The sequence below is a fragment of the Cornus florida genome, unplaced genomic scaffold (genome assembly GCF_030987335.1).
Source record: "Cornus florida cultivar Cherokee Brave unplaced genomic scaffold, ASM3098733v1 CherokeeBrave_3.0.0_Hap2_Chr05, whole genome shotgun sequence".
In the NCBI taxonomy this organism is placed as follows: Eukaryota; Viridiplantae; Streptophyta; class Magnoliopsida; order Cornales; family Cornaceae; genus Cornus; species Cornus florida.
This window is the reverse complement of record NW_026775575.1, coordinates 14,850,702-14,866,413: the sequence shown is the minus strand read 5'-3', so window position 1 is coordinate 14,866,413 and position 15,712 is coordinate 14,850,702. Positions and strand designations below refer to the sequence as shown.

Genomic DNA, 15,712 nt, shown 5'->3' with positions numbered 1-15,712 from the left:
CTCCTGTCTTCATCGACTAGCAAACTAGCCAAGTAAGACTTGTGATGACTCCAGTCACCGATACTAAAAACAATCATAGGGTGAGGATCACTCCGATCTCTCACAAAATGAAAACAATTTCCCTTGGGAGTGAAAACAGACACCTTCTCACGGAAGCAATCGATCATGGCCCAAAAAAAAAAGACAACCAGTCCATCTTGAGAATGACGTCAAAGCCCATCATGTCGAGAAGGATAAAATCGAACTCCAAAGTCTGCCCAGTTATCTGAATAGCACAGCCCCGATAAATCCTGTCCAAAGAAATAGGACTTCCAATTAGTGAGTCAACACAAAGGAAACTATCCAGAAAGGAAACCTCTAAACCTAATGAATGTACAAATGATGATGTAATAAAAGAATGAGATGTACCTGCATAAAACAAAACTCTAAAAAATGAACAGAAGAAAGGTACCTCGAGCAACTGAAGTCCCAGTAGAAACATCTACCTATGGGAGAGAAACGACAACTCTTCCTTGAGCTCCCAATCCTTGCCGTCCACTAGCCTGCTATATGGAAGAACTAAGGATAGAGCCCTAAGTAGAGCGTAAGACGTGAACTGAAACAACTGGACGTGGTGTTAACGGAACTCCAAACCCGGACTGTACCACTCTGGACTGTGCCAGCGCTGCCTGAGAACCCGTGCCACTATGTGACATATTCAACAACTTTGGGCACCCTTTCTTGAAGTAGCCTGGCCGATGACAATAGTTGCAAAGACTATGTCCCCTCTTAGCAGTAACAGTCGGCTGAATGGTTTAAGCCTAAAGTTGTGGGCAATGAGCTGATGGCAGTGGTGACATAGTATCTCACGAGTGGACCTCGCAGTCAAGGGAACTGTGGGCAATGAGGCCTGATGTGCCATAGCTGATGGCAGTGGTGACATACTATCTCATGAGTGGACCCCACAGTCAAGGGAACTATGGTCGTAGGACGAGTCTGCTGTAATGGTCTCTGTGAGTAAGTAATGCTCCCAACTCTAGCCTTCTTTGCTTGCTTCCCTGAAAATGAAGCCTCATCCACACGTCACTTCTTAGACTCCTTGATCCGCAATGCCTCCCTAATATCTGGCTCAATGAGCATAGTCCTTTGAACTATCTCCTTGTAAGTCCTTAGGCCTAGAAATGGAGAACGTGGCCTGACGTCAAGCTGTAAGCCATCCCGAAGTCCCCTAAAATACTCCGAAGCCTCATTGACTACTGGTGCTACTGCTGGAATCTATATCCCCACAACCTGCCTGCAAATCAACTCTTGAAGAGATTCAGTAATCCCTTAAGTCACTTCTTATGCAATCTGCTCCTCATCCACATGTGCCTGTGGTAGATCAGTATCCACACTTCGAGCTTAAGCTATGGCCCTCCTTAGAAAGCCCCTAGTAAGCTCGATGTCATCAACATGTTTACCTCTAGCATGACGTGAAGACTCTCCACGTGTCATAACCATAATGCTATAAGCATGAAGAACCAGGTTAGCATAAACGTAAGTCACCATCGCCACATGCAACTTACTCAATGAAGGCATGAAACATAAGGCATGATAATGTAAACAAACATATAGATCATGCTACGGTAATTAAGGAATGCTTCTAAGTTATTAGTCATATAAGCATGTAAACATGTGAACACATCAAAACATGTCAATAAGAAGCATGAAATAAACCCAAAACCCATCGTTCTAAGGTATTCAAACCTAGATACTTTGATACCACTTGTGACGGCCCGAATTTACATAACCCGGAGCGTCAGCGAGTAACCCAAAAACTAACCCTCCGAAACATAGAAGCAAGAAAAGAAAAGAAGTCACTAGAGATGGAAACCACCTCTAAGATGACAAAGTGACCTTCTAAGAAGTCACGAGACTCAAATAGGAAAAGAATGCGAAAATTAAGGTTAAAATAGACTAACTATAGAATTAAGGGTAAAATGGTCATTTTAGAACAAAATTGGATGCTAAGTGCATACCATTAGATAGCCAACAAAAAATTAATAAACTTAGGCTCGAGAATCACCTAATTTAGAGTCAGAATGAGTGAGATATGAAGTTTCAAAGTTTAGTTAAAAAGCTGCAAAGAAGGTACTTTGTGCCCAGGTGCGATCGATCGTAAGATTACACAAATGATGGTACTTCCAAGAAGACCCCAGGTGTGATCGATCACACTAAGGGTGCGATTGATTGTAGAGTGTACGAAGATGAAACTGCCAAGATAACCCCAGGTACGATCGATTGCACCCACTTGCAATCGATTGCACTCACCTGCGAATGATCACCTGAAACCTAAAAAAATTTTAATTTTTGAAAATCTTTAGGAAGATGTGACTTTTTGGAAAAAATTTGTGAAGTAACCCCCCCTCCTACTCAAATGTGATCCTTTCGTCCCCTAAGATCAAACCCAAAAACAATCAGGCATGTGAAAAGTCAAAAATGCCCCCAAGTGCATGAAATGCCAAAAAATGAGTACTTGATACAAAGTGTCCTAATTTGCATACATTAAAATTACTTGGCCCATGGCCTCATTACATACATGTCAAGTTTACACAAAAGAAAGTGCGTGGGTGGAAATTACACATACAAAAGGAAGCTAAGCAAGCTTCTAAATATATTACACATTGGCAACCGTGAAAAATATATGCAACATGCTAACACTTGCATGTGAATATTATACAAAAGATGTTCAAAACATAAACATAAGTCCGAGCTAAGGATATGTGCATCCAAGAAAAATACCTCCTTGCTTGAAAAATAATAATCAACTAGGGTGAGTAATTTGAATTACTCCGTAGGAAATGCATATGCGTATAACCTAAGGTTTCAAAGGTTTTGCAAGCATAAAATAGATAGATACATGTGAATCACGCCTCCTAACGTATAGTTTCAAGGTAAAGCTAAAGAATCATCCTAAAACTAACTATGAAGCATTATAAACATAATCCATAATAAGTAATGTATTTAAATAATATAGGAACATCCAATGCAAAACAACAAGTTACAATTACATAGTATTGTCAACTTGGAAATAAAATGCGAAATCAAACAATATGAATATCTTGGACATCACGTTCGATTTTGAACCAAGACGAAAATAGCTATTTTGGGTTACTAGCCTGCCGATAACTACCCAAGTGGCCACTATGTTGGGGAGAACTCATACCTCTCGTACTAAAGCCATACTCAAGCCATGTCACGAAATCAATGCCCCAAGTATCCAAAATCAACAAATAATATCACAATGTAGACATAAGTATACAATTCACTTAATCACTTTCTATGCACAATCAAGGTTGGAACGACACACTCCATGCATGCTCTAAGTCTTCAAGATTACTATGACATTACAATGACAAGTCCACAATGCGAATGAAACTACACTAGTATAATGATGTCAATAAGAAGAAATCAATTCATGATAACATAGTAAACCTTAAGCATTTAATTAAATTACAATACAATATTATACAAGCTTATAACAATTTAATTGGCAAGAATCATATAAGAACTCCACAATTACAACCAAATGAAATTACTAATAATTAATCCTCTACCAAATACAATAACAAGCTTTACAAGAGATATCATACTATGCCTTGACTAATATGAAAGCTTAAGTCAACATACATACAACCCTCATCTATATGCAATCCTACAACTCATACAACATGTATACAATATATATTAAGCATCAAAACACAAAGGAAACACTAAGATCATAAACATAATACACCCCTACCCACTAGAGATGAGACTCCCTAGAATGTAAAGGAAATGTATGTAAAATGAAATCCAAGAGAAAGGTGTTGAAGACAATGGTGCAAGGGAGCTTTTGTCTTCCAAAAGATAGGCCAAAAGATGTGTGGAAGATGGTTGAAATCAAGATCTAGGGTTAGGGTTTAATGGTGGCTTAGGTGAGAGGATGAAAAAGATGAAGCAAAGTCTCTAGTTTCTCTACTAACAAAGTGATATAATATCACTTTAACTACACTAGTACTGCCTTCCACACACACACTTAAATCACAACCCTCCACTTGTCACCACTAAAAGCATCCACACCAAACATTAAATCCACCTTACACTTGTCATCATACAAACCTTCCAAATATCTCCAACCAAAAATCAACACTTGGTCCAATGAAAGAGTGACACTTGTCACACTTTTCAAAAATTATAAAAAAGTCCCTCTTCTAAATATCTCACAAAAATAATTACAAAAAGGTCCCTAAACCAAAATATTTCAAAAAGATAATCCCACAAATAACCCCAAAAATGAAAATATCCCCCAAAGAAATAATGCAATTATACCCCCAAGAAATGAAAATAAATTAACATGTTTTGCTACACAATTAAACTATATGCATTGACAATAAAATAAAATAAAGTAAATGCATGAAGTGTCATAAACTAATGTGGCCTATTTTTTGGATCCCGTGAATTTCAAGAGAGAACGCAAGGATCCATGTGCCGTCCCAGGAATTTCAGGAGATAGGTATGGATCAATGCGCTATTGTCCTTTCTTTAAATTACAAAAACGAGGGGGGGGGGGGAGGGGGGGGGGGGGGGGGAGCAAGCCAAGATGGAGGGCTAGATTTGGCCTATTTTTTGGATCCCGTGAATTTCAAGAGAGAACGCAAGGATCCATGTGCCGTCCCAGGAATTTCAGGAGATAGGCATGGATCAATGCGCTATTGTCCTTTCTATTCTTTTAAATTACAAAAACGATATTTTGCCTTGAAATTGCATCTTGTTCCATTTGATAACATTGATTGACACAAACAATAAGATACAGGACACGCCAAAAGTAGAAAATTTGAGAAGAACAAAGCATATAGGCTATCACATTTATTAATTAGAATATTAATAAAGGTGATATAAAAGGTCAAGAGATCCATGTTTTTTGCATGCATAAAGATGAAGTTTATTCGTTTTGGGATACACTTTCGGTATGAGTACAAACCAAAGAAGTCTTGTCCTATTTAGTCCATTTGAGTTTACCACGCCAAGCTTGAGGTTCGCCTTATTGTTTTAAACCTTTCTGCTACCCTTTGAGCCTTCGCTGAGTTTTTCCCTTTCATAACCTGATATATGTCCCAAACAAGAATAAAATATTACAATGAATATATATGGTAAATTTTAATAACATATATAGAAATAAAAAATTATTTAAATAGGTAAGTCATATATCATTTCTTTTTTAAGGAAAATAACTTATTAATTTACAAAAATGTCTTGCGAGATTGAATTAAATTCTTACCTCTTGCCTTCGTTTCATTTGAGCTTCAACCTATTTCAGATCAAAATTACGAAGAAAGATTTTTGTGAGTTTATACATTAAATGATGATTCTAGCTAATGAAGGTATAATTGAAATCAAAACAATATCTTGCTTTACCAGAATTTGCTTTAGTCTCGCATTGTCTTCCCTTAGTAGGTTTAACTCTAACTCCAATTCTGCAGTATATGCCTGCCAAATAAAAATTGTGATTTGCATGTCAAGGTTACACTAAAATATTGTGGACCAAAGCAATCTACGAAACACAAATCGGCTACTAAATTAGCAACACTAGCCAATTAGTGTGTGATTGATGCAGATGTGTCAAAGTCTGTGAAATTGGCTTAAGAAAGGATTGTCGAATGTAATATCCCTTTTGACATATTAACTAATCAGACGATTGCAAAGAGATGGATTACCAACTCTTTTCTTGGTTGAAGTTTTCTCCATAAAGAAGACTTTTTAAAGAGAAATGCTATAAAATAGGAAAGTTTAATTGGAAAGAACAATGATTAAATTAAAAAATAAGAAACATAAATTTATAGGAATAGAAATGGCAAATAAGGAAAGACATTATATTGAAATAAAATTGTTGGCTTGTACCCTTTCAAGGTATCGGTCATCTACAAACCCATGAGGACTTCACCTCCTATATTTTCCAACTCTGCTAGCAAGGCACGATCATGACAAGCCAAAATTCAATTATTATGTAATGTCATATTGGCCGATATGACTTCCATCTCTATTAAAAGAACGACATTATGCCAATATAGAGTTACTCCAGTACTTGATCTTCTTGAATTCTTGTATGCCCATAAAAATTATAATGATAACTCATACCAAGTTTTTGGATCTCCATCTTCAAAAATAACTTTAGCTAGCTGATTAACTCTCGGTTAAGTAAGCTTTCAGCTTTACACAAGCTATAAAGGCCTGCTTCCTCATTTTTTCTTTAATGGGGGTTTCTTGATCAGCAATTGGCCAACGAAGTTCAATCCTCAGTCAAGATAAATTCTTGTGTAAGTCTTTGAATTTAGCATCAACCAAACTTCTTTTCATAGTGGCCAACGCTGGTCTCCCCATTTATTTATGCCTATAACTATTATCAGTACAAAATTCTTATCGTGTAGCATTACATTGGCAATATAAAACTTTGCACTAAATATAGCCAATTTACTTTCCTTTGCGATTTTGTCACTATCACAACCTTTTCCGTTGCCATCTCCTCTTTATTTTTATAAAATTAGGTCGAGAATGAGGAGCTAAATGAATTCTTTCAGCCAATAATTATTCTAGCTAAAAATTATATATCACACTCGGCCAAGCATCCTGGAACTCTAGCCGAATTGATCCTGGAATTCTCTGCCCTTGTTAAGAAGTGAACCTCTTGAGAACACTTCTTCTGGTAGACCAAGTTTTGACTTTATCATTTTTTTTTTTTTTTAGTACCCTTCCACTTAGGGCAACAAGCATGTTGAATGAGAGCGAGTTAAGCTTCTCCCAGTTGCTCTTCCAATTCCTACATCATCTTAACATCTGATATGACTGATGGTGTACTCTCAGAAAACTTGTGCTGCTATTTTCATTACCAATATCAACCTTCTTTCTGGGAACAAAGCTGATCATATTATTGCCAGCCATACTTGGAAAAAGATCACTGTCGACCAGCATGACTTTCGACTGCTTATTAGGTACTTCATTGTGCATCATTGAATGCCTTTTTTTCTAGTATTAGTTACTTCCTTTTTGGCAGATACTATAGATGGTTGAGTAGCACCTATGGTTGGTTTTGGTTTGCTAAGACAAAACTCTGTGTGAGATATATCTTCCATCTGCTGCCAAGTAAGGAAAAAATTTAGCGGTAGATGAGTATACAATAAGAAAGCTAGCCCCATTAGGGATTTCAGGAAAAGCCTTATTTTCAACCAAGGACTAGCACTAGCCTCACCGCATTGAACTGTGAAGGGGAAGATGTGCTCTAATGTTGATTGGAATCCTTTGCCACGCCACTGAAAGTAACAAGTTAAGGACCTTATATCCTCGAAGAAAATATATCATATTGATTGCCTCTAGATAGGGTTTCTATGCACTATTTAGCCTACCCTTCTAAGGCCATGACAATATTCTTGATTAAAAATATTAGCCAGCTAACCCTTATCGACCAACATTGACTAATTGGTTTGCCCAGCGGTTGGTTGTACCCGATTTGCCACTAGTGTCTAGTTTGTTGTTGATGGCTAATAGTGATCGGGCCAACTTTGTAGCTAGTTAGCCATTTGGCTATCCCTGGGGTACTTGAGGTTGCGACTAATATTCTAGCATCTAATGGACTTGAATGTCTCCACCTAATATTGCTGCCGCCCAGTTTGTGTAATGTCCCAGATTTTTTTAGATTTTTCATTATTTATTTTATTTTTCTGTGCATCATTTTACGCACCATGTGGGACCTAATATATTTTTATTGCATATGTTTATTTAATTGTTGGGGCATTGGTGTTATATATATATATATATATATATATATATATATATATATATGCATAGGTGTATGTTTATATGTGGGTTAGTGGAGGAAGATATTTAGGTGGCATGTGTTGGTAATTTGTTTAATGAAGGAGGGCTAGTTTGGTTTTTAGCCAAGTCAAATGGAAGACTTAATTTGGGCCACATGTTTTAAAAGGCTATGAATAAGCCTTGGATTCACTTTTCCAACTACTATCATCTCATCAATCTCATCTCTATCTTGTCACTCTCTCTTTCCCTCATTTTCTTTTCTTTTTCTTTTTCTCACTTTCTCTATAGATCTTGCCTCCATGAGTGAGAATTGTGAGAAGCCATAGTTAGAGAAAGTTTAGAGCTTGGCAAGGGCTACATTTTAACACCATTCTTGCATTATTTTGGTGGATTTTGAGTTTGGATCTTAAGCTAGATTTCATCTTTTGAGGTAGGGAAGTCTAAACTACAAGGTCTTTAATCTTTGTGAGTTATCTACTATGTGTATTTGTTGAAAGGCAGGATTATGTGGAAGGTGTTGTTCTTTACTTGTTGAATTTCTTGAGATGGTAATTGCTTCACATAATTCATGCCATATGTATAAGCGATAATATGTTTTATTTGGAAAAAAGCATGCTATGATGATATGTGTTTATTTCTTGAGAAATGTTGATGATTGATGTATGGCATGCATTTCATGGACATGGGTTTGGTAATGGGTTAGAAATGATACTTAAAATGGTTTCCAACAGTTTTGTAAAAAGTCAATTTTGAAAGCTTTGAAAGGTTTTGAAAATAGTTTTGTAAAACGGGCGCTATAGAGTTGTCATGTGGTCCAAGGTTAACCAATCTAGAAGGGGGTATGAGACGGTTTGGATGTGTGTATTTGAACTACCTAGGCCCCAAATGACGCTAAGGAGATGCCCTAGGTCAAGGATAGTTAGTCAATTCCTTTCGTGATGCCTAGGAGATGCCTAAGGCCGGGTTGTGTTAAAATTTTTGGTGTGGGTTGTGTTATGATGAAAATGGTTTTGGAAATGGGGAGAGTGCATTTCATGGCATTCCATTTCATTATTTGAAAGGCATGGAAATTGGATTATGATATTTGATATAATTCCCCATTATATGATTACTTTCCCTTTTACACTATGCTTTAGGTGTGATTCGCTGGATTATAAGAGATGTATTTTAGGTAATCTCTATTGACCCGTCGTGCTCACACTATATTTAACATTTTCAGTATATGGCAAGGATGTCGTAGATGAAGCACCCTCTCAAGCTTAGTTGTAACTTGACGATTATTTTGTTATCTTTTTTTAAAAGAATTCTTTTGAGTATTTAATAACATGTAATGACCTTAGTCTTTTGTTGGTTTTAAGAGAAGTCGTTGTATTCGTGGCTATGAAGGCCTTGATATGTAATCATATTCTTTTGGATATCATTTTATCATTTCAAGGAAGTATGAATGTTTAAATGGAGATTTGATGGTCAATGATGAATGAAGGATGTTATTTTGATTGTTTAATGTAATGGTTGTATGTTTAAATGATGTTTATGTGGTTTAATTTCATGTTAGTTGCCTTCGAATTGCATTGGAATGGGTTAGAAATGTGATCTATGTAATCGCCTAGACATTGGGAACCATCTGATCGGTCAAATGCTCCTATCTTAACATTTAGATGGCCTTAGCAATGAGTGATTTTGGCTAGATCTATCATCTATGAGCGCACAGATCCTCTAAAGTGTGCACACAGATGGGCATCTGTGTGCACAGATCATTCCATGTGTTCGCGCAGATGGGTAATTGTGTGCATAGATGCCCTCATGTGTTGTTATCTCATTGGCTCCAATATAGTTTGTTGGCTGAGCAAAAATCAAGATATAATGCCCCTTTCTTCCTCTAAAGTTGAGTACTTTTTTGCTTCTCAAGCGGGTTCTCAGCTACTTTGGATGAAGGTAACAATTACAGACCTTAGTCTTCAATTCTCAGGTCCTCCCAAGCTGTGTTGTGACAACCAAAGTGCCATTGCTATCAGTAAGAATCCAACTCTCCTTTGAAAGAACAAGCTCATTGACATCAAGTATCATTTTCTCAGAGACAAAGTTCAAAAAGGTCTCATTGATATCACTTATTTGGCCATTGAAGATCAAGTTGCAGATAATATGACCAAACATCTTCTTCCTCAGAGATTTACAGTCCTTAGAGACATTTTCAGGGTTATTCCACCACCCTCTTGAGCTTAAAATAGTTAGTTTATCACCTTTTGACCTTCAATGTCAAAAAGGGGGAGAAAATGACTGAAATAAAGATAGTTTTTATACTTAAGTAAGGTTTGGTGCTTACATTTATCTGTCTGTGACTGTGGTATTCATATACTTGTGTTACTGAATCTTCACTTTTTAGTTCGTAATTCATTGTGAGGTTTTGTAATTAAAGGCAAAAGGGGGAGATTGTTGGTCCTAGTGAGTACCAATTGGTGTTTTCTTGTTTGATGTAGAAACCTAGTGTTACAGAGCTGTCAAGGGCTTATATCTTCACCATTGTTGTGCACAGTGGCTTATATCATTTCTGAGGGGTAGTATAGTCTATTACCATATTGTGACACAATTTCATAATAGTTTAAGATAGTACATTGAAGCTATTCAGCCTGTTAAGCCAGTTTTCTATGTTAACTGAGGTTTAGTATATGAAATTTATCTACAGGGATTTTTAGGGATACTATGGTCGTTTTACAGTTGTATTATATGTTTTTACATTTGGTCAGATAACTGTATTGCATTAAACAACTGTGATTTAGCCTGTATTATGAATTATACAATCTCAGCAACAGATTAAGGCTGAGAATAACAAGTGGTTGTTACAAGGGAATTTTGGTCTTTCTACTTGAAGCTCGGGTGTGTGACACATTGAACAGCTGTGAAATGTCACCGATTTGATCCTTGTTGCTGTGTTCATCATAGAGTCCATTTATTGTCAAGTTTTGCTGGTGTAAGGGTTGGTTTGAAGGTTCACTTTGAGCTTGAGGTTGTTGTGGTGCTAAGTCAAGGTTGAGACGGAATTTTTGGGTACACGAATTTCCAATTCTACCCCTCAAACCCTAGTTTCAGCAGAAGGGGTTCTTGAAGCTACATATTATTGTTTTGAGCTGCATCGCTCTTATCTTTTGTGTATGCTTGAATATTATTGATATTCATTCTTTTATATGTATTTGGTGAGCTGTGAGAATTTGTAAGGTTTAAGCAATTCTTAAAACAGGCGGAGTACTTGTGAGCATTGTGTTAACCTAATGTATGTGTAGAGGCTATGAAAGTTAATGTTTTAACTTGTACAAGGGTGTGTGTAGAGTGTAAGACAACTGAGTGTGTAACTACTTGCATACAACTAATGGAGCTTATATTAGCTTAGGCCAAAAACCAAGATTTTTCCTTATTCAGAGGGTTTTCCTTGTATACCTTGTGTTCATTGTATTTGTTTATCATCATTGATCTTGCTATGAAGAAGAAGGATTTAAAATTAACCAATTCACCCCCCTCTTGGTCCAACAGTACATTGTTATAGTGGGAAAATTCTAATCCAATCCAAAATAGTCATGTTTTTTAGGTGAGACCTTTATGAATGTCCGTGGTAAATATGAGTCGAACCCAGTAAGGTACACAGAAGCGTGAACTAATATGGATATAGATCGTTTTTGGTAAGTTACTATAAAATCAGAGTTGGAATCTATGAACTTTAACAAAGTCTGGAATCTTATAGAATTTCCTAGTAGAGTAAAACCTATTGGTGGCAAGTGAATCTACAAGAGGGTATCAAACGATTTCGTAGTGAAAGGCTGAGATAATCATATGTGGAAGTTACAAAGTTTCATTTATGAACTTAGGAAAGCTTTACACAGTTGGAACATTAGTTTTGATTAAGTAGTCAAACTATTGACTTCGAACAAAACATGAATGAACCATGTATGCACAGGGTAATGTCATTGACTTTCTCACTCTATATGCTGATGACATCCTGCTCATTGGTAATGAAGTGGAAGTTTTGTTATTGATTAGGAGGTGGAAGTTCAACCAATTTGATATAATGGATCTTGGAGAAGTAAGCTATTTTCTGGGAATCAAGCTTTTGCGAGATCGGGTTAAAAAGAAAATTGGCTTATCTCAAGCATCCTATAGTTAATAGGTATCAGTCCAATCCTGGACTTGATCACTAGACAGTTGTGAAGAATATCATGAAGTACTTTAGGAGAACTTCGTATCTCATGCTTATTTATGGAGGTGATGATCTAGTCCTAGTCAGATATGTAGACTCTAATTTTTAATCAGATATAGACACCAGGAGGTCCATATTTGAGTATGTATGTTCACTTAATGGAAGGGAAATAAGTTGGTAGAGGTTAAGCAGATTTCAACTGCTGACTCAACCATAAAGGTGGAGTATATTGCATCCTTATATGCAGCAATGGAAGCTTTCATATTTGATCTCACTGAATTAAAGGTTTTGGAGCATACTTGCCTGCCTATCAAGCTAAATGCGACAATAGTGCAGAAATAGCCCAAACTAAGGACCCTAAGTTCCATAGACGAGCAAAGTACAATGAGAGGAAGTATCATGCTTTACATAATATTGTCCATCAAGGAAATGTACTTATAGTCAATATTACATTAGCACACTACCTTGTTGATCCATTCACAAAGGCGTCGTCAATTAATTGTTTTGATCATCACTTGGATAACATTGGAGTTAGATGCAATTCGAATTGGCTATGAGGGCAAGTGGGAGATCGTTGGGATGTGTATGCCCTAGCATAGCAAATTCTTATTTGGATTGTACAGACATTTTTCCTTATCTAAAATGACATTTATGTATCAAAAAATTGGTGAATTCTAATGTATTATGTTTTCAATTGATGACAGAATTGAATATGTCAACTTTGTTGCAAAAGATATATAGATGTATATGATGATGATTAATACAAGAATATAAATAGCGATCATAAATAGTTCGTAGTCGATAATTAAGGATGGACTCTTAATTAATTAAGACTTGAACCGGATCCGCTATAGGTTGAGATATATTGCGAGAGCTGTTTTATGATATTGCTCTATATCATCGTTATGACATTTGACTCTCAAGCATGAGAGATATATATTCTTTTATTAATTAGTAATTACTTTGATTTGTTCGGCGGAATCTTCAAGATCCAATGACCGGCAATTTGGGTAATTATATAATTGATAGTTAAATGGTTATATTCTCAATATTTGCATCACTGCTAGTTGCATTTACTTTTTATTGATTATAGTTGATTATAAAGTAAATTTAAAGGCCTTCGTGTGTTTTAAACAAAATGATTTTTTATGTATTTATTTATTAAATTATTATTTTTGTCAAACAAATGTTTTACTGTGATCAAGCAGAGAAATAATTAAGGAACCAAAATAAATATATTAATTGTGCGGTCGGATTGATGGCTACAATTATTCGATAGCTATTTATGCATAGAGGGGTCAAAGTGCAACATTGACTTAGTGGTTATTTACTATTTGATTGGAGGTCAATTAATTTCTTTTAGTAGAGTAGAAATTAATTTATGAATTAATTGAATTGGGTACATAGTATAATGGACCGGATCAACAATTATTAATTCATTTGAGCTGAGAAAATAGTAAGCCAATAGGATTCTCACTTATAGCCCAACTTGATATCAGGGGCCCAATAAATTGGAAATAACACTTTAATTGTAGAGATTGATAATTACTTTGACACACCATGTGACTATAAATACATATATGATGTATATTGTTAGTAAGTTTTTAAACATCATTAATGTGTGAAGATAAATATTTCTCTCTCTATGAATTTAGGATTTGTGTTCTCATCTAATGGAGGCTCCCACAAGTTATGCTTCCAAGGTCTTCATAGAGGTTATATAGGTGATTCCTAAATGAAAAACTACCATGGTGATGGTGGTGTTCTAATGAGGAAGAATGATCTAAAGTAATCTTCATAAGGGAGAACATTCCCTTTGTGGATATATGGTTTTGAAGCTTACTCAAGCTTCTAAGTAAATTTTCTAAATTTAATGAATATATCATCATCTTTTTCTTGAATTAAAGTAGCTCCTTGAGATAGATCAAAATCATTTGATGAAAAACCTTCTTCTAATTTTTTGAAAATATCCATTTCCCCAGCACTTCATATTTTTGCTCCATAGGTCCATAATAATTAAGGACCAAGTAAATCCTACTAAGAACTTACATAAAAAATAAATAAAGAAAAATAAAATAAAGAGGGGAAAATAAAGTTTAAAATGGACTTGCATAATACCAAAAAAAAAATAAAAAAATCAAATTGACAAAATCAAATTGTGTCACGTTGTATGCGTGATGTGAGGTGGTTGGGCATATATATATATGAAAAAGACATGAACGAATTAACCTGTTTTCTGGCGCGAGATCGGGCTGCAGACTCTCTGTTCTTTATCATCCGGCGTTGTCTACGCTCCACAGCCACCTCCAGGGTACCACTTGACCTCCTTCTGCCCTTAGGCCGACCCACGTTGGATGCCCGAACACATTTCCCATTTGCATTATTACCAAAGGACTCTCCCACAAACCTACCACTTTGTGTGAACATATGGTACATTGAAGCAGCATTATCAGCTAGCAAGTTGTTTCCAGTTGTATTTGAGTGATCATTAGATAATTCAAAGCCCATCACAGGTCCTGTCTCAGCAATGTTCACATCCAAACACATACTTTCACTTGGATAACTACTCCCACAGAGATTTCTGAAAGGTACTACTTCTAGCATTCTATGTTGGTCAGAAGATATCAACGAAGATGCTTCTTGAATGACCCCTGCCTTTTTTAAGAAATTTTCCAAAGTCATCTCCCCAAAGGTTTGTTGGGGTTGAGCCAGCTGTAGTTCATGAACATCGTTGTCAATGGCGTTGGACTGATTTTTAGTGATCTCCGACCAGACTTCTTCCACGGTTTTATTGCAAAGTGGGGTAGGGATGGTAAAAGAGCTTTGTCTAATTAAAGTGGCAGCTTCAGTTTCGGTGGTGGCGTCTTCCACATTTTCAGCTTCAGCTTGAACGTTTCCGCCCTCAGCATTCCAAACACTGTTGAGGAATTCATCCATGTTCATGGACCCAAAGCTCTTTCCACTCTTGTATTGGAATTCATCTAGAGTGAGTGAGAAGATTGAGTTTTTTTTGTTTAATGAAGAATTTGTGTGGTTAATCTGCAATGCTTCTTCTGGTGGTTGTGCTTGTGGTTTTTCCTCTATTTTGACCTTTGAACAGCTCATACTTTCGGACACACACACCTCCATATATACTTCACCCAAGTACCAAATCTACTTCAATCGATCTTGTTCCTTTCAGAAGCTCAATTCTACATGCAGGAATTGGAAAGATAAATTAGTAATCACCAAAGACATTTATGTTATCTTAAAGTCAACATGAGCTATAGGTAGTTTTCTTTCTATTTCCAAAATATTTTGCTATTTGTACAATTAAGTTTTCATTTTATGTTCAAAATCATTAGAAGATAATTGATAACTTGAAAAGATAACTAGCTCTCTTCTTCCACCTGACATCCACAGTACCTTTTTTAGGGCGTGTTTGGTACATGATTTGTTTTTGGTGTTTTTATTTTTGTCGGCAACTGCAGCAGTACTGAACAGTGAAAAAAACGTGTTTGGTAAAAATTATTTTGTTTTACACAGTACTTGAATGTTTCGTGAGTAATGGCCGAAAACTGAAACACTAATTCGGTATTTTTATATGTTTTCGCACACTAATGTTTGATACTATAGCGATGAATAGAACACCTGCATAACATACCCCAATATATGGTTAAAACAAGATTAAATTGCATACAAAAAAAAAAAAAAAAAAAAAGAAGAAAAAAGATAACG

General features: G+C 36.0%; 1 protein-coding gene across 1 annotated transcript; it reads right to left on the bottom strand.

Moving 5' to 3' along the window:
* Positions 1-209: 209 nt before the first annotated feature.
* On the bottom strand, positions 210-15,166 carry LOC132309042 (ABSCISIC ACID-INSENSITIVE 5-like protein 1). The gene is made up of 4 exons (XM_059807395.1): positions 14,225-15,166; positions 5,416-5,487; positions 5,279-5,308; positions 210-290 (listed from the first exon to the last, which is right to left on the bottom strand). Exons 1-4 carry the CDS (start codon positions 15,122-15,124, stop codon positions 210-212), a joined length of 1,083 nt encoding a protein of 360 aa, XP_059663378.1. The 5' UTR covers positions 15,125-15,166.
* Positions 15,167-15,712: the final 546 nt, after the last annotated feature.

Excerpts from the sequence above, each read along its gene's own strand:
- LOC132309042 (XM_059807395.1), bottom strand. The coding sequence starts at position 15,124 with ATGGAGGTGTGTGTGTCCGAAAGTATGAGCTGTTCAAAGGTCAAAATA. Across the intron at positions 5,488-14,224 it reads GATCTCGCGCCAGAAAACAG|GCATATACTGCAGAATTGGA; the intron begins GTTAATTCGTTC and ends TTTATTTGGCAG. Across the intron at positions 5,309-5,415 it reads CGAGACTAAAGCAAATTCTG|GTTGAAGCTCAAATGAAACG; the intron begins GTAAAGCAAGAT and ends GATCTGAAATAG.